The sequence below is a fragment of the Equus quagga genome, chromosome 18 (genome assembly GCF_021613505.1).
Source record: "Equus quagga isolate Etosha38 chromosome 18, UCLA_HA_Equagga_1.0, whole genome shotgun sequence".
Classification (NCBI taxonomy): Eukaryota; Metazoa; Chordata; class Mammalia; order Perissodactyla; family Equidae; genus Equus; species Equus quagga.
In genome coordinates, this window is record NC_060284.1 from 11914968 (window position 1) to 11942044 (window position 27077).

Sequence of the window (27077 nt, forward strand, 5' to 3'; positions counted from 1 at the left end):
CAAATCAAAACCAAAACGAAAACCACAAAAAAACCACTACATAAATTCTTTGGGAACAAAATGTTCTCAGTGCTGGGTGAGTACAGAATACAAAGTATCCACAACATGCTGGATAGTTTGTAGACGTCTTGAGAATACTAATCATTTGTCACTTCATTCTGCATACAAAGTCTGGGTAGCTGTTGGTAAACTCGAATAAAATCACTGGGTATCTTTTGGCTTTGTTTCAACTGGTAGATTCATGAGTAACCCAGTCACATAAAGCCAACATCATGAAATATGCATGTTGTTGAACTATTTAGTCACATATCACATTTTCTATTAACACATTCTCATTAGATTTCCTAAAGACTATCAAGACAATTCATCCTTTCATGCTCCAGCGTAGCTTCTCCTCCAGGTCTCATAGGTCCCCTCCACTACCACGACCCTTACCCCGACTCCTGCACCCCACCACTCCCACACCTCGCCCCTCTCCTTCATTTGGTCCTTTTTTGTTCCCTCTCTGTGTCTAGTCTTTTCACCTTAGTCATCATTTCTTTTGACCTTTGCTGCACTTACTTTCTTTGACTTATAGACTCCAGTATTTTAACACTCATCCCCTTTGCTTCCATTAGAAACAGCATTCAAAACAAAAGTCCCCAAATTAATGAAAAAAGTTAGAAATTTAGGCTGTACTTTCTAGTTTAGCTTTTCTTAAACCATTCCATGTGACTCTGTCAAAGGACATGTGGAGGAAAGTAAATGAATTTTGAAGACAACTAGATGTGGATTCTAATCATAATTCTGACACTTTTACCAAATGGGTGGCCTTAGGAAAATTATTTTAAGCTTCTCAGCCTCAATTCTTCAGCTGTAAGATGAAATATTAATACCACCATATAAGATTACTGTGGAGACTAAAATGAGATGAGGAATTCGAAGTAACTGGCCATGTTACCTCAGGGAAGTTATTTCACCTTTCTGCAATTCAATTTCTTCATGTTTAAAATGGTGTAATAATCATATCTACCTCATTGAGTTGTGTGACTATTAAATTGGTTAACATATATTGCTTAGATCTATGCTAGCACCTAGTAATATATGCGTCACTTATTATTGACTTATGCTTAGCATTGAAAGGAGATTTCCTACAGGCAGTTTTTTTTACTAAAAAAGGATGTAAATAAACATATTCTTAGATTATTGACTTCTCAAAAGGAGATAAGTGCTCAATGCATAGAAAGCATAACTGGACAGATGTAGAACATACTAGAAAAGTAGCAATGATAGGACATGGTGACTGATTTTCTTAGGGGCTTGAAGGACAGGGAAGAGTCAAGGACGGCTCCCTAGTTTTTATTTGTGTAACTTGATTCGTGGTGATATCCTGCACTCAGAGAAGAGAAACAAGCTTTGGTCAAGAAGGAGAAGGGCTCAGTATGTTATATGGTACAAGAACTAAAGAGTCCATGGCATTTAGCAACTCAGAAGCTCACGCTGGTAAGGTTTATTGGAGTTAGGGAAAAAGTGAGACTGGTGGATTAAAGAGGGGATGGTCAGTAAAGAAGTAAAAGCAGTAAGTGTAGGAAAGCCTTCCAAGAATACTGACTCTAAAGAGGCGGAAATAGAATGTTGTTCAGAGGGCTACTTTGAAAAAGGCAGGATGTTGTATCAGTAACTGTGTTGCTTATTCATAGCCATAATTTTTCTTGAGGTGCTATAATTTGCCAAGTCCTAGGTGACAAAGGATAAAAAGTGGTTTAAGAATGGTCTTAATCTATCTGAGGAAATAGGAGATACATAGAAAAAGAAAAAAAAATAAATAAGCACAGACAGCATATGCAAAGTACCAACTGTATGGAACTGAAAATACTGTCATAGTATTCAGTCTCTGAGTCGTTGGTGCGGGCTAGAATATTTAGGTAAGGTTTCAAAAGGGACACAAAACTTAAGGTGTTCTTGAAGCAGGGCTAGGACTTAAGTGGTCAGGAAGGGCCTGGTGGGGAGGGCTAGATGGGGTAAGCATGGCTTCAGGAGGAGGGGCCTGGCTTGTGCATGGCAGGCAGTGATTAGAGGGGTCGAAGTAGTGTTTATTCAGCTCATTTCCTTATCTTCCCTGGAAAGGTGGGTTTGTTCTAAAGCTTTTTCTGTGTCCTGCACAATATCCAGCAGTATAGTAGATGCCAAATATTAACCAAATATTTGTTGGGTAAATGCTGATTATATAGGAAGCTAACAGATAAGAATTTGCCTGGACTAAGACTAAAAATGGAAAATTAAGGTCTTAAGTCTCAGAGAATTTATTTTGAGTTGCAAATTTGGATCTTTATGGAAAATATGAAACAACAATTTGGTCTGAGTAACTAGAGAATTCATTTCTGTGGAGTTTAGGAGAAGTCACTGCTGAGTATAACCACTCCATAAAATCTCGCCATCATTCCCATTCTTTCCTGCCCTTTGCTCCTCCAGGATCAAGAAAAAATTTTAATTCAATAAGAGTTTATTGATCACCAATAATTTCTTTGGCTCATGGGTCTTGCTCCTGTGGAGTTTATAATCTTTTGGGGGACAAGCACTAGGATAAGTGAACACTAGGATAAGAAGAAATCACTGGATGGGGTATTGAAAATGGGGATATTTATTTAGAGGAAAAGTTGGAAGTGAGTTCAGACTTAGAGGGGACAAGATGAATAAAGTAAAGGTGAGAGGGGGAAGGAGCCAGGGGGCATGGTGGGGACAGTCACACCGCACTGACAAAGGGTAGAACGAAAATGGACCTAAACTGTCATGGTTGGTAACTTACATTTCTGTGACTAATACTTCTATCCCACAGGGATAGACTATCTAGTGTCTTGAAAAAAACCAACAGCTCCTTTTCTCAGCAACTGAAGAGACGCTGAATGGTTCAGTGAGTTTTTTAAAAATAGACCCGTTCATTTCTTTTGAATTTTCAAAGTGTCCTTGACGGAAGGCATGTGGAACTAAGTACATTTTTACCTGCCCTTTTGCAGAGACATGGGCGTTTGGTCTCCCTGTGGTCGCTAAGGGGGCACACAGACACTGTGGTAAAGCCAGAGCTCCAGATTCGTCCAGGAGGAAGCTGCTGCCTTTCCTGAGTTACCTACAAGTGCCTGCTCCAAAGGACTGCAAACAAATTCCCCTGAAGCCATGCTTTCAGACAATTGTTTGCGGCTTATTCCGAGAGGTTAGAGAGCGAAGCCTGGTGGGGCCGGGCTCTGCAGGAGCACAGCCTCTGTCTCCAGAGAGATAGCTGCCACTGCACGGGGAGTCACGGAGTCCCCGACGCGTTCCTTATTGCAGAAAGCCTTATTTGTTGATAAAGCCCAGCTCTCCTCTGAGCTGTTATTTTTAAGCTCGGCCCTCCCGTGCTGGACACATGTGCACCTCCTTTGGGGTCTTTTAGCAGGAAACTTGGCTTCCAAAACATCAGTGGTGTCTGCCATGCCGAACTCAGATTTTCCTTGCCTTACTTGTTTTTCATATATTTCTGCTCTTCTTCCCTCCTCTGTCTGGCCTTATTTCTTTTTCCCCATTAGTGTCTAGGATTTAATTTTAACATGCAGACATAGAGGGTCTATCACAGACCTTTTGTGTCTGAGTGTTAAAAAGATATTCAGAAGGGCCGTGGCACATTCCCAGAGAGTTAGTGCTGGATCCTGCTTCTTAAACGTGAGCGAGAAGAGTCCCGTGACACTTTTCAGTACAAATGCATGCCCTGTAGTTGGTGCCCTTAGCATCTGTGTCTCCACACATCACGTGGGCTGGGGATGGGCTTGGACCCTCAGAGATCAGGGTGAAGGAAGTGGTGATGCAGGAAAACGAACAGTTCTTAGGAGATCCGTTAGGTGACCTTGACAAAAAACCAAAGCTCTTCATATTCTTCCTTTATAAAGAGATTGTTTGATAGCCTTTAATATCACTTCCACCTCTAAAATATGCTTGCTCTCTCTCCTGTTTGCCTAAGCCCCTCAAGTTTCTGCTTCATAAACATTCATATTATTTTCCCGTCTGTATTTTGCTTTGGAAGACTCATCTTCTCTTGTCACATGTAAATGTTCAACTCATTTCACCGCTTACCTACAGAGAGGGATTTGCATAGAGACCTTAGAGTTTTCAGTATTTTTAAAAATGGGTGTTCAGAAAAGTGACTAGGAGGCATTATTTAGGTGATAGCAAAAGAGCAAAAGTTGGAGACTTCTTTGATGATGCTTTTGTTTTTGTGGCTGTTTTGGTAATCAGATTAGTTAATTATTACTTTTCCACACTTGGATGTTACCTATCTTAGTCATTTTCATCATTCCTCAAAGTTTTGGCTGTGTGCTTTGTTGGAGAAAATTTTCTCACACTGACCTCCTGTGACTCTCAAATATAGGTTTCACAATCAGCTGCCTGAAGTCAAAAGCCTCTGATCACCCATGGTCCCAGTGCGTTAGAAAATGTTAGACCCTATAAAGAAAATAGAGTCAATATAGTGCTTTCCAATGTTATTCTTCCCTTTCTCAATTTTAAATTAAAAATTAAACAAGTGATACGTAATGAATGCATATCTGCCATCTCCTGTGATATTATCTTATTTTAGCTTCAGCATTCAAAAGTGTTCCATTTTGTAGTTTGTGTACCTAAGATTCCTCATAAGATTGTACCCAATAAGAAGGATAAGCAATAACTGTAGCCATACATAGAAAGGAAAATTATACTTGCTTGCTGACTCTAGGGCACTAACTCGTAGAAACCTCACAATCAATAGCATGTGTGTGTGTGTGGTTAGATTTATTCAGTCATTATTGCTCCTCCACTTGCATTTCATGGTGCTGAGCAAATAGTAAGTGAAGACTATGGAGTTTTTTTCACATTACCCTCAATAAATGGGTTTAACCACAGTACAAATCTTATAATCCACCTCTTCAGTCCCTCTGGCAGTGGGACAAATCCAGTAGCTTTAGAGGTAAGCTTTCAAATATACTTCTCCTGACAGACTGGTGTTTGTTTTAGGAAAAGTCAAGGTTCTGCAATCCTTTGCATTTATTGGAATTTTCTGTTTCCATGGTTGCCAAGAGTTCACTGAAATTAGGCTTTCAGTGTTTAGGAGTTCATGATATGGGGCTTTGGTAAATTCCTCTCTCTTACCTAGATTATGCTCAAGATCTGTATATTGCTACTCCTGAATGAGCTTGGGGGGCTATTGTAATGTCTACGTGGCTCTTTGCCTGCGTGCCTTTTCTAAAGAACTAGGGGTATATTCAAAATATCCCAAGTCAGTCTGTATGAAGCCACACTTGGGTTGCTTTCTGCTAGTATGAAAAAATAGAAGTACAATTCTTATTTTTGGTAAAGAGCTACTTTCAAAGATATTAATGGGGAAACTAGGCTTGGGTTTCTCTGGCCTTTGGTAAGGAGAGGTGCCCTGATGAAATAAAATCTAAAAACTGGATTTTCAGAGGCTTCACTTTTCTTGCAGAAGAAGAATGACAATAAAATCTTCTGGTTGTGGTAGGAGTCCTGGAATAGTTTGTGTTGAGCCACAAGTTACAAAGGAGGTATCAAGAATATAAGTAGAGGCTTTATTTGTCTGTGAAGAAAACTACGTGATTTCTGACGTCACAATATAATTGTTACCAGGTTTCTATGTGCAGCCAAAATCATGAGGACCCTCAGATGGTTGCTGAGGGCCCAATCACCACATAGCATACATAATAAGGAGATATAAATAAGCTCTCAGAGCCCAGTTGTTCTGTCTCCATTATCTGGGGCTCAAACTTGGGACCTCCAGCAGTTACCCTCATGAAGATAATGAGTTTTTAATTAGTTTTTGTTACCTAATGATGTAAGAAGCAGCAATAGAAATTTAAAATCAGAGGCAGAAATTTGCCAAAATAGTGAGACTATGAGACTATATCTGACTACAAGGAGCTAATCTAGATGACCTGAAGGTAAATTTTAAGAAAGATCATGATGCTCCAAAGCAAGTAGATGTGAGTTTGCACTGCATTTCAAGGGTCTAGTTAGCACTTTGCATTATACTTGAAACAAATTGGAAGCAGTTCAGTGCACGGGGGTCACATACTCAGAGGTCAAGAGACCACATTGAGTTTGGTAGTGGCAAAGGTTCAGGAGGGGTTTTCAAGGGTGGTTCGAGAGGAGAGAACAATATCGGTGCCTGTGCTGAAGGTCAAGGAGGTGGTACTCCCCAGAGAGAGGTCTGTAGCAGGAGAGCATCCTGGGCCATCACATACACCACAGCAAAATGTAGCAGCAGGCAGACCCGGACTCAGCATCAGGTCTGAATGATTGCTTGTCAGGCAGATGTGTTTGTAAACTAATGACTTTCACCGTGTGATGAGATTCAAAATGAAGCCTAATTGCTCCCACTGATTTAACCCTTGGAATGCTTCCAGGCATGCCGATAGCCATGTGTCTTTAATCATGTAAGTTAATCACCTTCAGGCACACAACAGAAAACAGTGGCTCAGATGAAGTCTGGGAAGCATTGCTATTGCGTTATTAGGTTTACACTTCCATGGCTGTCATCTCATCAAATAAGGACACTGAGAGGTTGGCCATGGTGCCCTTAAACTACTAGTGTTCGTTAGTAGGGACTGACACAGGCAATTACATGGCTCTATAATTCAGAAAAAAAAGAATTAATATTTATGCTTTTTTTTTTTTAAGTAACCAAAAAAAACCCTCTTAATTGTAGCAGACTGAGAGTAGCAAGTCACCTTGATACTTCTAAGGCCACAGTGAACTTCAGTCCAGCTCTGGAAGAAAGTCAGAATTGGAAAATGGTCTAATAATCAGGCCAGTCTGATTAATAGTGACAATTAGTATTGGACTGTAGTGCATAACCAACTGATTATGAATCATTTGAGCACTTTAGGTAAATTTTCAATACAGGCAATTAAAATGAAAAGACTCATGATGCTTACATAATGACTTCATTAAATTAATTCAGTTCTGAGGTTGGAGAAAATTTTCTTTTGTTGCAAGGAACCAGCAGAATTTAACTTCCATTCACTTTTATTTAAAAGAAAACTGGAGAAAACATGTAAAAGATACAAACACACACACACCTCACATTGAAAACAGCTTATTCTTCTCTGAAAGTGAATTGTGCAATTGTGCAAGAAGGAACTGAAGGTCAGAGCATGGATTGTATTCGCATCAGTTATTTGGATGAAGAAAATCTCGCCCTCAGTTTTATTATGTATTCTGCTAAGTGCATGCATTGCTAAGGTTAGAAGGACTTTATTGTGGAAGGATCTGTAAGGGACAGACACTTCAAAAAGATAAATACTCAGTTCTGTTCCATAAACAGTTGACCCAAATATTTGCTTCATGATAAAAGACAAAGCTAGAGCCTTGTCCAAATACTGCGGTATCAATGCAGGCACGGCAACAAAGATTCCTTCAGGTGAAGTGCAGTCATTCAGGCAAAGCAGTGACAGTTTTGTAGAGTTAGACAATGGAAGTGGAAAGAGAAGAGACTCTAGGGTTGAGAGTGGGTTGAAATATTCCGTAGTAAAGTCAGTTTCTATTCTAAGTTTTGATTCAGGAAGGTACTTTGCTTTCAAGATTCATCACTTACTACCTAACGTCTACACAGCTTTATAGTGTACAAAGGACGTCTACATTTGAGTTGTACAGACACTCTGTAAGCTAGGTCTTCTGTGTATTAATAATAACCAATCCCTATTTAGCAGTTCAGAATTTGCAAAATTCCATGTATTATCTGTTTTAATTTCTTTCATTCCTCTCTCAAGTTTTCAAGATGAGAAAGAAAGACTCAAAATGTTAAAGTATTATAATTTGTCCAAAGTCACAGGACAAGTAACAGTAAAAACCACGTATTCCGATTCTAGGCCCTTGTCCTACATACTCCCTCCGGTTCCTTAAGAACTTTTCTTCTACTATGTTAATGATCTTTTTCAGAATTAATTCTTAGATTCTCTATATTTTTTTCTATGTCTCTCACAGTGAAAACCACTTTAAATTCGAGCCTATGTATGATAATGTTTCTTCCTGTTAGTTTGTATTTCATTCTCAGTCAGACTGTAGTCTCTCTGAAGGCAGCCGCTACAGTTTCCAGCACAGAACTAGGCCATCACGGCAAGAAGAGTAAAGCTGTGCAGATCCCCACACTGGTGAACATCATTCTGGCACATTATTTCTCCAGTGATGCAGGATGACTAAAGGCAGCAATAAAGGCCTCTGAGCTGCTGATGCTGCAAGGCTGACTTAGCACATTCATAGCTAGGCAACTTGCTTCTGAGCTTAAGGCTCACAGGACACAACAAAATTACAAGTTAACAAACAGCACAGACTTTTAGAATCACACTTATTTAGATGAAATCAAAATGTTAAGTCCAGAAATGCTGAAAATTACTGTAAGAATTAAAGACTTATTGACTTTTATCTACTTAACTTCCTTTAATAGTTTTACCAAACTCACTGCTTTCTGGAGAGCATTCCTCCGTGGCACTTCACCCTTAAAGATGTTTCTGGAGAGTTTAGAAGGCAAGTGTGTGTGCACTGTTTATGTACACGTGTTTGTGTATTACAGCATCTGCTCACCATTTTCCTTCTTCCCTTCAGTGAAACCTATGTGTTTTCATCTCCTGCCCCTCGATTCCTTTCCCCTAAATGGTAGGACTTGGGCTAAGGTGCCAGCTCAACCAATTACTGACAGGTTTGCTGATCTAACAAATTCAAATCAAAAGGGTCTGACTCACAGGGCTGTTTCCACCAAATGTTATGTGCATGAAGGTACTCTGCAGAGTGTCATATATAACAGAAGACTGCCTGTCCCCAGAATTTTACACAAAGCAAACAGATGAAAATGAGCCTTCCGGGAAAGAAAAAGTCTTGGAATTTCCGTCAGCTTTCTTTTATTTCTCTCTCCTGATCTGGATGGCACTGATACTCCCCGGTGCCTGCCTTACTTCCCAGGTCAGATTGCAGGTTCCATGTTCACGGTGACTGTGCTTCATTCACCACATATGACATATTAACCGTGCTCTGGAAGGGAGTGGGGTTAGTCTGTGCCTGCTGTGTCCTGGTGGTACACTGGTGTATCAGATTTATTTCCATGGAGCTCGTTGACTTCAGTCTCATTACCTTATGGTCAGACATTGAACACAGGTATTTTGGCACTAGCAGGTAGGCCTCTCTTCACCCAAGCAGGCTTTCTGGAATTTCTGCCTAGATATCTAGTTGGAGCAGTCCTGGCTCCTGAGAGCCGGTCTAGGTGATATGGCAGTCAGCATCTCCTAAAAAGGCTGGACTTTGGAGACTGAAATTTGAATGTTCCACCTCTTACCAGCTGTGATACTGGCCATCTTCTGTAACCACTCTGAGCCTCAGTTATCCATCCATAGAATAGATGTGCTAAAACCAACCACTCAGTGGCTCCATGAGGAATGGAAAAGTCTTGAAAGCACCAGTGCCTGCACACAGGAGGCTCTCACGCAATGTTTACTCCCTCTGTCTTTACTACCACCCTCGCTGTTACTGCCCCACCATTTCCACAATTCTCATTGTTCTCACTCTTCTCAAAACTTCCAGTTCATGACACACCTCACTAGTAAACTCTTGAACTCATCACTAGTAATAATTGTACCACTTCTGTTGCCGTAGCTGGCTTCAGTTCCCAGTTCATCCCCTTCCCTAGGTACACTCAACCCCAATGCTGATGACTCTTCCAATGGCTCTCTGGCTCTGAGGTGACACCCGCCACGAGGCCTTGATGCTGTCGCTGATTAGCACAAATTCTGTCAGCTTCAGCCTTGCCTGTCTCGCTTAGCTCTAACTAAAAGATGAATGCATGAATCTTAGAGGTAGTTGTAAAAATTAGTTTTCATTGTTACTGAGTGATTAAAGAAGGAATGAAAAAATCCAAAAGACCATTTTGAAGTGAATAGAAAATTTCATTTAATTACAGAACTTCCCAAAATGTTCTCATCCTGTAGTGTCATTTTCATAGCATCCTGTTTGACATTTCTCCCGTTTGCTGCTATGAACTCACATTATTCTGTGCTCCTAAGTTGTCACTGCATCCTGAGTTTTGTTTAGTTTGCTACTGTTTGTTAAGAGCACAAGAGTTCTTCTGAATGATATTTCAATTTGACAAAAATAATAGTTATTTGTCTGGTGAGTCTTGCCAAACACAGCATTGACTTTAGCCAAGTTTCTCAGCCTCCCAATTCAACCACTATCCTTTTCATTGAAATTCATAGGACTTTTAGTAAGACAACACTTTCTAACTGGATATGTTACTGCTTTGTGCTTAAGAACTCCAAACTAGAAAACTTGAAGGTGATCCTTGTTTTTTTGTTCCTTTTTATTTCCAAAATTAGACTGTTCCAAGATCTTGACCCTTCTTTCAGATGTTTTGATGGATTCAATCTTTTTCTTTGTTTTCCACTCTATCTTCTTACTTTAGTCATTCAGTACCTAGGGCCTAAAATTATTCTTGAACATTAGTCTTTCTGCTTTCAGAGCATTTCACCCTAGCCATAAAAACTTCTAGCTCCTTGTATGAAGTCTAGAGTTCCTGTCCTGGCTTTCAAATTCCATTATAATCCAACACCACCTCCACTCACTTTCTCCTGATTATGCCTCAGCATGTTCTCTCCAGTTTAATAAGCACATTCTTCCTGTAATTCCTATTACAGACTACACACACTCTCAATTTGGCTTTTACTCAGTTCTTCCCCTAACCTGGATTTTTTTTCCTCTTTGTCTCTGCCTCATTTCTTTCCCACTGCAACAGAAGCTCACAAGCTCTTTGCCTGTCTTGTTCACCACTATATCCCAGTACAAAGGAAATTTCCTGGCACATGACCAGCTTTCATTTATAGGCTTACTGACAGTCCCTCAAGGCCGACTTCAAAACTTATTCCCTTTTTAACCTACATTATTTCCTTGAATTTCATATTGCCCACATTCATCTTCATTTTCATCATCCAGTTATAAGGTAGGTCCTTGAAGATGGAATCCTTAACTTGCATCACTTTGTATCGCTCAGGGGAGGGTGTCTTGAAGATGTGAGGAAAGTAAACATCATGCTTTGGGGAAAGGTCCATAATATGACACGGATGATTCATAAAATTCACTGATCACCTACTATTTACCAATCACTGTTCTAAGATCTGAGATGGGGGCCTAGATGAACTGGATTCTGTATCTTCACTGCCACTAGCTGTCGATACACTTAAATTCTCTGAGCTTTGGACTCCTCCTCTAGAAACTCAGAGGGTGAGACTAGGTTAGTTCTAATGTCTCTTCCAATTCCAGGATTCTCTGAATTCTAAATATTTATTTATGGCTTGATGAGTGGTATTCAATAAGTACTTGCTGATTAACTAATATAATCTTTACCCTTCCAAACTCATGTCAAACTGACAATGTCAGTCTCTTTTAATTAATTTATTTGTCCAGCAAATGTTTATTGAACACTCCTGTGTAATAATCAGTTTGCTAACAATCCTGGGGGTTCAGCAATGAGGATAATCCCTGCCTCCTGAGATATCTTGTCTCTCAGACCAAATACACTGGGCAACCAGTGACCAAACTCACTTAAATTTCTTTGATAAAAGAATAAAATTTTTCTAAACACTCCACCCCAATTTCAGCTAGCTGTTATAATCGTCCTTAGTAACATAAAATGTTTACTTTGGAAAAAATTTCAACAAACAAATGAATTAACAAAATATTCCTTAGAATCATAACTTATTTGGGGGCTTCTCTAGATTCGTGGTTTTAGGCTATTTCCTCAATGATTGCTATTGTGGAAAAGGTGAAAGTTAAGGAGCAGCTCTGTGAGCTTTTCCCTATATTAACTAGAGCAGCTCCATTCATAAATTTGTTTTATATATTAAGTTTGTTCTGCTGAAAATGTTTTTCGTTAACCATTGTTCTAGATAAGCAATTGGAATTAAAATTAAAATAATGGCAAGGATGCCATACATATAAATTTATTATGATTGTTGAATCCATGCTCAGTATGTGTTTTAATGATAACTATGACATGTAACACCTATTATCTCTTGATAGGCCAAGGGACTGTGGTATTGAAACTCTGCTAAATCCTTCAAAGAACCTAGTGGTACAGCAGTAGATGGATTTTTCTTGTTGCATTGGAACTTCCACAAAGCTCCTGATGCTGTAGAGTTCTTTATCATGACACTGTTCTTCTCATCACACTTATTAATTGATAATTTATAAAGACAGCATGTTGGGGGGTTTTTGTTTTGACATCCTCTATTGTTGGGCTTTTCCAAGCAAAGTAACTTTGAAGACATTCTAGATTTTTGGTAGTTGAAAAGAGGATTAAATCTATACCAGAAAAATAAAATTCATTAATGATACAAGAGAAGTTCAAAAGTAACTTTCTTGTAAAGCTCAAGTCAGCACAAAAAATAAATGATTCAATATATTACTGGACTTATTCAAGACTAGAGAATAACACTATTTTCCATATTTTGATCGTGAAGCAAAGCAATTAAGGATAAAGCAGATAAAATAGCTATAGTATAGCCTATGTGAACTATAAGAAATCCAGTGGGGGATCTCCTAATACTGAATCACTCGTTTACAAGCCAAATGTGAAATGAGCATAAAGAAAGGCATTCGATAAGAAGACAACCTCATGTCACAATATGCTTGTCTGTAAGATTCCCCACAACTCAACTCACCAATATGTGGGAGGAATGGCCTCTCTTTGAACTGTCCCAGCCTTGATTTACTTCTTGAAAAGGAAAGACTCTTAATCTAGCTTAATTCTGGCTTGGAAAGGAGACTTTTGGTGACCCACAAACCTTTTCCTATCCAAGACCTTAAAAAGTGAACTTAAAAAGTTCAGCTGGCCTCTTTTTACAGCCTTAAAAACACTCCTTTGTCCTGGGATTGTGGCTAGAAAGTATTGGCCAAAACATTCTCCATAGAGTCCTTTGACTATATTCATGTCAGACCCTGCCTTGTGCCTAGGGGTTCTGGCAAGCTGGCTCCCTTGCTCTGACTCCAATATGCTCACAGATGCCTCTTACCCTCTTCCTGTAACCACAGTTGTGTTAGAAAATGAGCCTCAATGAGCTGAAAAACTGATCTTCAGCTAAGGGGGCTTCTTGAAAAGTTTAGAGGGTTTATCTAAGGTAGGATGCTTTGTATACTTTCAAAGTTAGATATAAGAGGACCATGTTTTGTAAATATCCCTTTTGAATTCGCAAAACTGAAAAAATCACTACCACTAACCTGAGATCTCTGTTAGCCTTCAGGGCTCACTCAGCCTCTGGGGTAAGCAAATGATGACGGTTGTCCTCTTCCTCCAGGGGTCAGTTTGACTGGGAAATAGTAAAGTTTACTCAAAGTCTACTTTTTTTTACAGTCACAATATTCTTCTCTATGAGGATGGGCACGCTGTGGTGGCAGATTTTGGAGGTGAGATTTCCATGAACACTACCCGAATGACATCAGTTCTTTCTTCGTTCCCGGTCGGTGCCTAATACCACATGATGCCTCTGAAAATAGATTTCACACTGACAGCTGTACGTCTCTAAGTCATTCAGATTTCAATAACCCTGGATTTTAAAAGTATATCATTTCTTTTTATTTGATTTTTTTTTCCTTTTTCTCCCCAAAGCCCCCTGGTACGTAGTTTCATATTCTTCGTTGTGGGTGCTTCTACTTGTGGCATGTGGGACGCCACCTCAGCGTGGCTTGATGAGCAGTGCCATGTCTGCGCCCAGGATTTGAACCAATGAAACACTGGGCCGCCTGCAGCAGAGCGCACGAACTCAACCACTCGGCCACAGGCCCAGCCCCTATTTTCAGTTTTTTCTCTTTGATATCTTCAACTAGAAAATAAAGAAGTGAGAATTCAAATAAGATAGAAGTTTCTTGGGATTTCAAAATTTTAGCTGTAATCTTTGACCTTGGTTTTTTAAGATATTTCCTTTGACATGAACTCATTTTCTGTTTCCTATAGAATCAAGATTTCTACAGTCTCTGGATGAAGACAACATGACAAAACAACCTGGGGTTAGCTGCTGCTTGTGTTCCCTATAATTATGAAACAATTAAAATGCGTAAACTCAGCATGAGAGGAAGTGAGATGAGAGCAGCTTTAACTGGAAGAGATGGCATTGTCCCAGGGGCAGGATAATATTTTACATTTTTATTTTCAGTAAGCCCTCAAAAGATCTATTTCAAGGCCATACCAGAGAAATAGATTAGATATATATTTGGGAAATGTTACGGATAAAATAATACAGAATTTATTTCAAATATAATTCAAAAGTACACGGTGGGCATGGATAATTGGCTTTCATATTTAGATCTCCCTATTAAGTAATAGAATCAACACTCAATAGGTAACTATAACATTCGTAGTCTACCTGCATCTGTTAACAATTCATAGTTTTCCAATTCAGCATTATAAGGCAATAGGTGGTATAGCCAAGCATTAATGTTAAAGTAAAATATAAATTATAACATCTGACGCAGGCATAATTGTGCTCAAAATGTCTGCAATTAAATGCATTACCTGACCTCTTCTTCACTCCCCCTCTCAAAAAGGAAGTACGCTTCTCTCTCTGGACTACCCATGTTATTTAGTTACCCAAGCATGGGGTAATTTTTTATTCCTTCCTTTTCCTGATTCTGCCTACACATTAGTGAATCACTTTTTCTGTTTGTTTCTATTTCTTTTTTTAAGTCCATCCCAACCTCATATTTTGCTGCCTGAGTTCGTGTCCTCATCATCTCTTTTCTGGACCACTGCAATAGGCTTCCAACTCCAGTCCTTTCTTCCAGTTCATTCTTTGCAACATCAGCCAAGGGTTGTGTTCTGACAACTCACCTCTTCCTGTTAACCATCAACGATGCCAGCAGCCTCCTGCCCTCCCCAGTCTGGCTCCCGGGCTCCTCTGTGATCTCCTCTTCCACCACAAGTTCTCTCAAGTGCCCTGTGCCCCAGACACAAGCCACCTGGCCATTCCCCAAACATGCCATTCCCTTGCACATACATTCCTGTGACCCTCCCAGTGTGGTATTCTCTGCCTGGAAAGCCCTTCACTACACCCCACCTGGAGGAAGTCTCCTTATCTTGCAAGGCTCAGGAAATTGTATCCACTTTCAGTACCTTCTGCCCTCTGCCCTCCCATACACTGTTCTCTCTGTGCTTTTGTAGCACTTTGTATGTACTGCTAGTTTGTACTCTTATTCATTCAACAGACATTTATTGAGGGCCTACAATGTATCAGGCATTTTGCAAAGGGCCAAGAATGCAAAATGTGAATAAAGGCTTAGTCCTCGATCTCAAGGAGCTAGTGGGGAAAACAGGACTAAGCAGTGGGGAAAACATAGGAACAAGCAGATAGATTTAAAGCAGAGTGGAGGTTCAGTGACAGAGGTATGACAAAGCATGACAGGAGCTCAGGTGGGATAAATAGGAGTAAATTAAATGCAGGGAGAATGGCAGGGGTGCCAGGCAGAGAGAACAACAGCATGAGCAAAAGGCACAAGGGAGGATGAGAAACACCAGACTTCCTGGGGGAAACGTCAGATAGGTTAGCGTTGTTGGCGTGCTCTGTGTGAGGGGGAGAAAGAGAGAGATGAGTTAGAGAGGAAGCAGGAACCACAGATTGGCCATGTTGTATTGTAGGTGGGATTGTGCATGCTCGTTTCCCCAGTTAGATTTCACTCATTCATTCAATAAATGTTTATGGAACACCTACTAGATGCCAGATGTGTTCCTAGGAACTGGGGATATTGCAGTGAACAAAATAAAGTTCTTGTTCCTGTGCAGCTAATATTCTATTAGAAGGAGATAGACATTGAGCAAATGAACAAAATATATATTAGGTGATGATAAGTGTTATAAAGAAAAAACAAAGTAGAATATATGAATGGAGAGTGATAAAGGTGCCATGTAGGTAGGGTCAGGGGGAAGAATAACATTTGATAAGAGACCTGACATGGGAGTCAGCCATGTAGGGGGAAGAGCAGTGTAGACAGGGAGGATGGTAAGTGCAAAGGCCCTGAAGCAAAAGAGTTCTTTGTGTGTTCAAGGGCAGAGTGACTGGGAGGGAGTGAGCAGGAGGAGCATGGGTAGGATGTGAGGTAAGGGAGGTGGGAAGAGTGAGTCCTCTTTTGATAGGACACACAGACCTCATCCAGTCCTGGGACATAGAGACAGCTAAATCAGTGATTCTCAACCCTGACTGCACGCTGAAATCACTCTGGGAACTTTTTAAAAACACACTGCCTGAATCCAACATGCAGCAGTTCTGATTCCATTGGTCTGAGGTTGATCTTGGGTACCTGTATGTTTTAAAACATCCCCCCAGGTGATTCTAGAATGCAGCCAGTTGAGACTCTCTGACTAAATAAACTTTTGTTTAATGGAATTGAATTGAATTTCACCAACATCAAGTAATATTGTTTTATCCTAGTAGTGTAGTCTTTAAGCACAGCACTACTCTAGATTTCTTTTGAAGGCCTTACTAGTTATGTGGCCTTATGTCAGTTTGCTAATTACTCTATTACTCCCCTGAGAAACAATGGGCATACTGTATGCCTACTCCCACTTATGCAATGTTGTGACACAGTGCTTAATCTGCTGTGTACGTGGAGGCCATTTGGAATGTGAAAGCTCGTGTGGAAGAATCACACATAAGCACCATAATCGGAATAAAGATATTCTTGGAAAGCTGTAATTATGCATGATTTCAAAATAAGGTAGACACTTCAAAAGAATTATCAGCAGCCTGCACCACACTCAGAATTTCAGTTAGAGTAATAAAAGAACGCTGGTTTCCTTCAGTGGAAATACAAAGACAGAAGGTGTCTGGCAAAGTCCGTTGATATGATCACGGAGCCATGGGACCTTAGAGCTGAAGGGCTTCCTCCCCGGTTCTGCCCTTGAGGAAGCTGAGTCCCAGCAAGCACGAGGGACTTGCCTAGAGCTGCCCAAACAGTCAGTGGTGGAGCCAGAACTAGAATTTTCATCTCCTAACTCAAAAATCCGGTGCTCTGTTTCCTAAACCACAGATAAACCAAACATATGCATTTGCATCCCAGAATGGAAACTTATATTTAAAACTGAAAGCTATCTAATGGCAAGTGAAAAAAATGTAAATAATGCCGTGGAAACATGAGGATAGAACTTTGTACAGAGACCCTTGTAGCACGTTATGGCTTTCTTTCTGGAACATATTGCACTGACAGCATTCAGAAATAACATGACCGGGCCAACAGGGGAGGTCTGACAGACCTGGTCCTGCCAGTGAGCAGTGCGCTTCACAGGAACGTTCTGAGCATTCCCTAAGGCCCCTTCTCTCCTCAGTCATGAGGGCACTATTCATGCACTAATCTAGTGACTTCCTCAATTACTACCTGAAGATTTAAAGGAGAGAAGGTCCCTCCCACAGTGCGTGATTCACCCCCAGGGAGGCATAGAGTTCATGGATGAATCCGTGGTTGGCTATTCAGAAGCTCATAGACCTTCTAGCAGGAAAATGTTCGGAGATAAGGAAAAGTGCTGCTGCGATCATCATTTTATAAGAGGCAGGGTTGCTTGATGATTAGTATTATGAGATCTTAGAATAATTATGGATTTCATGATCTTCCAATGATTAAAAAATGCCCTTCGAAAAACTGAGCAGCAGCAGTCATTATGCTATTTATGCATAAACAGGCCAGTTTATTGCACACGTTGAGGGCAGTATGGATGTTGTTTTAAGTTTCCGTCTTTTGAGAGTGTGGGGAGAACACTTGACGACTCCCCACTAAGAAGAACGCTGTGCTACAGTGGAAGAACTCGACACTTGGTAAATGGCTTGTGGATGTTTCTTGACATGCAGAACCTCCGCTGGATGGCTCCCGAGGTGTTCACCCAGTGCACACGCTACACCATCAAAGCTGACGTCTTCAGCTACGCTCTGTGTCTGTGGGAACTTCTCACAGGAGAAATTCCGTTCGCTCATCTCAAGCCAGGTAAGCCATGCTGCACTTCAAGTTTCTCTGTTTTCCAGAGTTCCGTGCATTTTCACAACTTCAAGAAACATTTTTTTCCTCAAAATGATTATTCTTGGTGGATTGGCAAGGTGAGAGGTAAGTAATCAATCTCAAATTGTTTTAAGATGTGTGCCCAATCCAGAAAATTTAATGACCTAACTGTGATTTCAGACACAGACACACAGAAGTAAAGGTAAATTTTATTGACGTTTCAGGCTTTGATTTATCTGTTGTTAATAAAACAAGCAAATGACTCGTGGCCATGTAGCATGTGGGTGCAAATAATTTGGACAATGTGATATTTGTTTTTTGAGATTAGATTTTAGAAGTGCCTTTTTAGAGTGTATATAGGGTGAACTGAAAGTAGCAATACGTGAAAATAACCTATCAGGACTGCTTTCTGCTCATCTCACATTATAAAAAGAGAATTGCTTTTCCTAATAATTTTGTATTACATATATGGATACATTCCAAACCCGGGGCTTTGTGAGTGAGCCAATTTTTGTTCATAAGGTACCTCATACTCTGTGCATGTCGAAGGTGGAGGTGGGGAATCTAATCACAGGAAAAATGTGCACATATTTGAGGTTTAAGGTAAAGTTTATTTGTATCTGACCCTCTATTTTATTTGGGCTGCTCTTGGGTCTTGTCACACCGTTTACTTACTCGGATCCGTCATTAGACTAGAAGCTCCTTAAGGGCTTTGCATCCCCAGAACCTAACATGCTTGAAAAGAAGGTTTCAAATTAAATTTTAAATGAATTTTCAGCTCCTAGTGGCTGCCCTATTGTAATATATCAGAAGGATAACATCAAAGGGGTATTAGGGAAAGACAAATCTGACAAACACGGATACTCACAGGTTAGAAGTCTTAACCAGGATCACAGTATTTATTAGAATTCGTGTGCAGAACAAAAGCCACATCTCCTACTCTCTTTTCAAGGTGTTTTTCCCCCAATACCATATGGTCTTTAATTACAGTCTGCATAGTGTCTAACAGAGTGCTTTTCACAAATTACAGGCTCTGTACATAGTTATTGAGTACGATGATTATTTAATTGTCCTAATCTTTCTCTACATACTTCATAGTTTTGCATGATGAGATTTGCCCCTTATTATAGTGTAGATGGGAGGACTCTGCTTTGAACTGGACTAACATTGCCATTTGTCACGCCTTGTTCTATCGTGCTGCTGTCTCTTTACCTCTTAGCATTTGCATTGTGATAAGACAGATGAGTGTATTTTTAAAAGTCCGTCACCATTCTAGACATGCTGTGGTATTTTTCATAAGAGAGAGATACGTCTCCCTTCCCCTCACCTCTCATCTCAATTCATTCACCTTTCCCATGGATTTTATATCCTAGGTACCTTGTGGATTTATCTACTACTTACCATCATCCACCACCATCCCAGCTCAAGCCACTATTTTTATCATTTAAACTATTGCAAGTCTTTTTGTAAAGTCAGGTTTATTGAAGTATAACTTATATACAGTAAAATTTACCATTTTAGGTTAACTGTTCAAGGAGTGTTAACAAATATATACAGTTGTATAACCACAGCTGCAATCACTATATAGAGCATTTCCATCACTCCAAAAAATTTCCTGGTGCTTCTGTGGAGTCAATTCACTTTTCCTACCTCCAGCGCTGGCAACCACTGATCTGATTTCTGTCCCTATAGGTTTACCTTTTCCAGAATGTCATATAATTGGAATCATGTTGTTGCATTTATTAGTTGTTCAATCTTTTTCATTCCTGTGTAATATTCCATTGTGTTGATGTACCTTAGTTTATTTATGCATTCACAGGTTGATGATCATTTGAATCAATCTTACTTTGAGGCTATTATAAATAAAATTGCTGAAACCATTCAGGTCTTTGTGTGGATGTTTTCATTACTCTTGGATAAATACATGAGAGAAAGTTTTTATGGTAAGTTTTTCTAAGGCATTTGTACCATTATAGATTCCCACCAGCAGTGTATAGAATTTCAGTTGCTCCACATTCTTATCAGCACTTTTCCATTATCTATTTAAAATAAAATATTAGCCATTTGAGTAGGTGTATGATGGTATGTCATCGTGGTATTATTTTATAGTTCTCTAATAATGATGTTGATAATCTTTTCATGTTTTTATTTGCTGTTCATATCCTTTTCTTGGTGAAGTGTTTTTTCAAGTTGTCTTATTATTTACTTGTAAGAGTTCTTAGATTCTAGGTAGAAGTCTTTCATTTGCTTTGTGTTTTGCAAGTATTTTTCTCTAGTCTGTGGCTTGCCTTTTCATATTCTTAGCAATGTCTTGCAAAGAGCATAAGTTTTTAATTTCAGTGAAGTTTACTGTATCAGACTTTTAAATCAAATTTTTTGTGTATGCTATCTAAAATATTCCTACCTCACCTAAGGCCTCAAAGATTTCCTCCTATGGGGCTGGCCCTCTGGCACAGAGGTTAAGTTCACATGTTCCACTTCGGTGGCCTGGGGTTCGCCAGTTCAAATCCTGGGCACGGACCTATGTACCGCTTGGCAAGCTATGCTGTGGCAGGCGTCCCACATATAAAGTAGAGGAAGATGGGCACAGATGTTAGCTCAGGGCTAATCTTCCTCAAAAAAAAAAGAAAAAGATTTCCTCCTATCTTTTCTTATAGAAGTCTGTAGGTTTAGGTTTTACATTTATAAGATCTATTTGAGTTTTTTAAAAAATAGTACAAGCTATGGATTGCATTTGTTAATTCTTTTGTTAATTTATTTGTTTTTTAATACAAACGTCCAATTTTTTTCAGCATAATTTCTTGAAAAACTCTCTCCATTAAATTATTTTGGTACTATTGTCAAAAATTAATTGACCATATATGTGTGCATTTATTTCTAGACTCTATTCTGTTCCATTGATACAAGTCGACCCTTACATTACTACCACACTGTATTGATAGGTTATAGTAAGTCTTGAAATCAAGTAATATGAATCCTCCAACTTTGCTCTCCTTTAAAATTACTTTGGCTATTCTAGGGTTTTTCCTTTCCCACATAAATTTTAGAATCAGCTTGTCTATTTCTACTGAAAAAGAAAAAAAGCGTGCTAGAATTTTTTTTTGTTTTTGAGGAAGATTAACCCTGAGCTAACATCTGTTGCCAATCCCCCTCTTCTTGCTGAGGAAGACTGACCCTGAGCTAACATCTGTGCCATCGTCCTCCATTTTATATGTGGGATACCTGCCACAGCATGGCCTGACAAGCGGTACATATGTCCATGCCTGGCATCTGGGCTGGCGAACCTCAGGCCGTGGAAGCATACCGTGTGAACTAACCGCTGTGCCACAGGGCTGGCCCCTAGAATTTTGATTGGATTGCATTGAATCTGTAGATCAGTTTGGGAAGAATTGACATCTTAATCATATTGAATCTTCCAATCAATAAACATGGTACATTTCTCCCTTTACTTAGGTCTTCTTTAATTTCTGTCATCAGTGTTTTCAGCATACAAACCTTGCATATGTTTTTTTAGACTTAGCTGTGTGTATTTGTGTTTCTTGATGCTACTATAAATGTTAATTTTTAAAATTCAATATCCAATGGTTTGCTAGAATAGAGATATAATTAATTTTTAAATAACAATCTAGTACCCTACAAATTTACTAAACTGACATATCTGTTCAAGTATCTTTTTGGTACTCTTTGAGATTTTCCTCATAGATGATTATGTCACCTGTGAATAAGAAAACTTTTTTTCTTCTTTCCAATTTGTACGTCTTTTATATTTTTTCTTGCCCTCTTGCACAGGCAGACACCTCCAGTACAAGACTAAATAGAAGAGGTGGCATACAGGGCTCAAATCTGTCTACTTCTCAAAGCTTCATCTACCCCCACCCTGGTTCAGACTGCCATCCTTACCACTTTAACTGCTGCAATAGCCATCTGACTGCCCTCCCTTTATTCTTGTCTTTCCTTCCTCCCCAATTTCTACACATCTACTAGAATGGTACTTTAAAAACATAAACCTGATAATGTCACCGGTGCCTAAAATCATCCTGTGGCTTCCCATGTTCTTTGGATTGAATCTCAGAATTCTTAATATGTCCTGCAAAACTCTATGTGATTCTGTCTCTTTGCTGTTATCCTTTTACTTTCTGTGCTCCAGCCACTCCAGCCTTCTTTTGCTTCTTTCAATGCGTAGCGTTTCTTCTGGCCTCCAAGCCATTTTATAAGCTCACTTTCCTCAGTAAATGCAGTTAACGATGACTCCACAAAGATTACTGCGAGGATCAAGTGAGATGACGTTTGGGATTGAACTTTGTAGACTGAAAACTCTCTGCAACTGTAAGATAAGAGACAAAGGCAAAGTCTAACCCAAGATCTAGTCTTCCTACAATTCTGTCCTTGAGTGGCCCTCTCATTCGCCAGAAAGTCCATATAAAAACTTCAGTCATCCTGATGCATCTCTTTCCTTCTTTTCTTTCCTCTTTCTTCTTTTCTTCCTTCTTTCCTCCCTCCCTTCCTTCTTTTCCTTCTTTTTTCACTTGTTTTCTTTTTTCAATCCCACTTTCTAAATATCTCTCGAATCTATCCACATATCTCCCTCTCCACTGCTACTTCCTTATTTCACTACAGACTACTGCACAGTATCTTAAATGGCATCCTTGTCTCCAGTTTTGCTTACCATCTTTTTTTCATCAATTGCCATTCTACAGATAGAGTTAGCTTTCTAAAAACTCAAATCTGATCATCTGGCTTCCCTTACTTAAAATCTCCAATTTTTTTCCTTTGCTCTTAAGACAAAAACAAAATTGCTTAAAACAAACTACAAAGCCACTCATAATTACACTCCTGCCTTCCTCCCCAAGCCTGCCTCTTGCCACTTGCAAGCCTCTCTTCTATTTTCCAGCTGCAGAGACTTATTTCATCTCCCCAACATGACGTGTTTCCTTTCACTTCCACGTCTTTGCACATGTTTGTCTCTTTGCCAGAGACACTCTTCCCCACATTTCATTGTACTAACTCCAATTTACTTTTAGGTCTTAGCTTAAATATTACTTCTTGCAAAAACATCTTCCTTATTTCTTCAATATTGAGTTAAGTGCAGTCTCCTCCATGCCCCAAGTCATCATTTATCACAGTATTTATTATATTTTACTCATACAGTTTTGCAATTTTCTCTACTCCTTGTCCTTTGCTAATTATACAATTAATATTTCAGAGAGGTAGATATGCCCTCTCTTATAGACCCCCAGAAATATTTACTTATTTTAGAGGGAGAATATTATATAATAAAACAGTTAAAAGTTTTGCCTAAGAATAATTTGTTTCCAATACCCCAGATATTAGAATTTATAGCACTTTATTGGAAAGAGAGTTTGTTTATGATAGATGTGGAATTTTTTAAAGTTGGGCAGTGACCATGCATCAAGAAACGAACCGTTAATATCATTGCAGTGGTTAGGCAATCTAGCATATGTTCAGCAATAAATTATGTAAAGCATCAGATTCAATATAAGCTACATATTAGCCATTTAGAATGAAGAACAAATCCATGACTACAGTGTTGGACAGCATTATCAGTTATGGTAGTAGCAACATTACACATGGCTCTTCCTCCTGGATTTAGCAGAATCCTATCTCCTGGGAGAAATATAAACATAGAATGCAAATATTAGCATTGACTCCTATGCAAGTGATAGATATGCATTCAGAACTTGAAGTTAGGGTCTCTTCTGCACAGTACATATTCAAATTAACCTTATAATCTCAGGTTTAGAAAGAACCAAAAAAGCCGTGATATCCTGCATCCCAAGAGACACCAGATCAAATGCTCACAGAGCTGGGGGAATCAGGCAGATGCTCAGTGCAGGACAAGGTGGTGAAGAGGAAATCCAATGCTCTGACTCAAGGGGACAGCTGCTACCCAGCTCCAGCTAAACGTGCCATGAGGGATGTAGGGATGCCTGCTCACTTTTACCATGTCAATTAATTTCTGTGTGTTTGTTTAGAAATATAAAGAGTTTTAAATGTTTCAAATTATTTGATTTTTAAGAAAACATTTTTTAGCTAACAGTGTTTGGGCTACAGAGAAGTGACATAATGTATAAGAACATGAGTCTTGCAACCTTATGCGAGCTACTTAACCTAGGCATACTTCAGTTTCTTTATTTTTAAAATGGGAATAATAATAGCACTTATCTCAAAGGGTTGGAGTGGTGACTAGCAATAGTAAGTACTAAATGAATATTAGCTATTATCTTTAATCCATCATTGAGTGCTCCTCTGGCTAGGAACTGTGCTAGAGTAGGAGGAAAGCAAAGAGAAATAAAGCATTGCTCAGGCCCTCATAGTACAGAGGGGGAGAGTCCCAACTAGAGAGAAGCACAGAATGCTAAGGATGCTCCCTGGAGGGGTCTCTTGCCCAGACTGGTAGTGGGAAAAGGTTATCATAGGAGGATTCTTAGAGAAGATGATACCTGAACTGCATCCAGATGGCTAATAGGCACATGAAAAGATGTTCAACATCACTAGTTATTATGGAAATGCAAATCAAAACTACAATGAGATATCACCTCACACGTGTTAGAATGGCTATTATCAAAAAGACAAGAAATAACAAGCATTGGAGAGGAAGTGGAGAAACTGGAACCCTGTATACTGTTGGTGGGAATGTAAATTGGTACAGCCAATATGGAAAACAGTATGGAGATTCTTCAAAAAATTAAGAATAGAACTACCTTATGATCCAGCTGTTTCATTTCTGGGTATTTATCCAAAGAATATGAAAACGCTAATTAGGAAAGATATATACACCCTTGTGTTCACTGTAGCATTATTTACAATAGCCAAGATATGAAAACAGCCTAAGTGTCCATCAACAGGTGAATTGATAAAGAAGATGTGGTATGTATGTACAGTAGAATACTACTCAGCCATAAATAAAGATGAAATCTCGCCATTTGCGACAACATAGATGGAGCTTGAGGCTATTACGCTAAGTGAAATAAGTCAGATGGAGAAAGACAAATACCATATGGTTTCACTCATATGTGGAATATTAAAATAATGAACAAACCAAACTAAACAAAAACAAACTCATAGATCTAGACAACAGATTGGTGGTTACCAGAGTGGAAGGGGCTTGGAGGATGGACAAAATGGGTAGAGGGAGTCAATTGTATGGTTATAGAAGGAAACTAGAGTTTATGGGGTGAGAACACTGTCAGATTATAATTTTGTACACCTGAAACTTATGTAATGTTATAAACCAATGTTACTTCAATAAAAAAGAGAGAGAAGAAAAAAAATGATGAGTGCTAATTAGATAGGTAAATTGTGGGGAAGTAGAGAGGGTGTCCCAGCAGAAAGCAGTATGGGCAAGGTGCAGAGGTCTGAGAGATCCACAGATAATTCAGGGGGGATGAATCAGAGAATACAAGGGAATCATTCGCAAGACTCATGCTGTAAATATAAACTAGAACCAGTTGGTGAAGGGCCTTGTGTGTCAACAGTAGGAGTCACTGCAAGATTTTAAGTGGGGTAATAGTACAATTCTACTATTATTTTAGAACGTTCCCTCTTACTACAAAGCAAAGGCTCTATTGGAGATATTCAAAACCAGAGGCAAGGAGGCCAAGCAGTCTAGAAGAGACTGTATAAGACTTTAACTAGGGTAGTAGCTTTGGAAGAGAAAGGAGAGGTTAGTTTGGGAGATTTTAATAGGACCTGCCGATGGAGTGAGGTGGGAGCACAAGGGAGAAGGAGGAGTCAAGGATGACTTCCAGCCTTCGGGCTTAGTCAGCAGGAGAGTGATGGATACAGGAAAAGAACAGATTTGTGAGAGAAATGATGAGATTAGGAAGAGAAGGAGCTAAGGTATGAAGTCAAGCAGAGAGAGAAGAACTGGGCAAGATGAAAAAAAGCACGGGTGTGACCTGGCAAACAAAAGCTGTCCTGGATATATTTCAGGGGAAGAAATCAACACTACTTCCCAGATTTTATTTCCCTTCTGGGTCTGTCTCCTCTGATATCTCATGAAAAATTAAGAAGAAATTTGGGATGAATGAATCCATCAATATGTGTTTTATCCAGTGCCATCCCCTTATAACCAGGTACCAAATTTTGCAGATCACTTTCAAATTGTAGTTTGGGTCCAAGAAGAGAGTCTCTTGTTTTACATTTATTTTCTTGTGTGATGCCATCTGATTCACAAGGAAACTCAACTCTTTGCCCTGGGATTCCTTAACGCCAGGCTCTAACTAAGTCTTGGATATGGCAGCAAATTAAAAACCTCTGCCAATTTATTCTAGCCAGATTTTGGTAGGACTTTATATTGAGGCTTTAACTCAGAGTTGCAAACTGTAGTCCAGGAGTCAACTATGGCTTGCAGACCTTTTTTGTCTTACATATGGTTTTAAAAAATATAAATTAAAGTACATTTAGAGACACAGTTATGTAACAGGTCTCATATTTGTAGCCATTTGTGTTTGGTATCCCTGCTTAAATATTAGATGATTATGTTCTTCTCCATATATTATTAAGATCCCAAATATAATAACCTCAAAGGATATAAGCACATTGATGATGTGGACTGTGCTTTGACAAGTGACAGGGACCTAGGAGTAAGCTAACATTCTGAAATCCTGTGTTTGCTGTGCTAATCTTTATCAGTTTATCACTGAGAAAAGCAAAGCCATCCAATAACTACACAGATCACTGGAAAGATCAAATCGGTCCAATGGATGGTGATATTTCTGTGACTATAGCTGATATTAACATTCCAGTACTTCATTACACTGACAAAGATTGCAATGAGAACAGACAATGGTGCAAATTAATCTATTCTTCTGACAGTCTGTAATGAGAATGGGATGTGGTTTAAAAAATTAAGCCATTCTTAGTACAATCTCAAGATTGCAATCCCATGGTCTCTCTCAGATGCTATATGCTCTGGTGACACATCATCGAAAAGTGTCAGCTTAACAAAGAATGTGTCTTAGCTCCTGCTGGGATGGTAGAATGCATTTGCTTTGTTTCATCACAGCCCTGACCTTTAAAAACAATGAAGTAGAATCAATTATGTTTTT

At 39.3% G+C, this 27077-nt stretch overlaps 1 protein-coding gene across 4 annotated transcripts in view; it reads left to right on the forward strand.

Annotated features, from left to right (window-relative positions):
- TNNI3K (TNNI3 interacting kinase) overlaps positions 1 to 27077 on the forward strand; it is a 298830-nt gene that overhangs the window by 189909 nt on the left and 81844 nt on the right. For all 4 annotated transcript variants that reach the window (XM_046645714.1, XM_046645713.1, XM_046645712.1 and 1 more), the window contains 3 exons: positions 13385 to 13437; positions 13985 to 14037; positions 17862 to 17994. In XM_046645714.1, coding sequence (XP_046501670.1) covers positions 13385 to 13437; positions 13985 to 14037; positions 17862 to 17994 — 239 coding nt within the window. The remainder of the gene's footprint in view (positions 1 to 13384; positions 13438 to 13984; positions 14038 to 17861; positions 17995 to 27077) is intronic.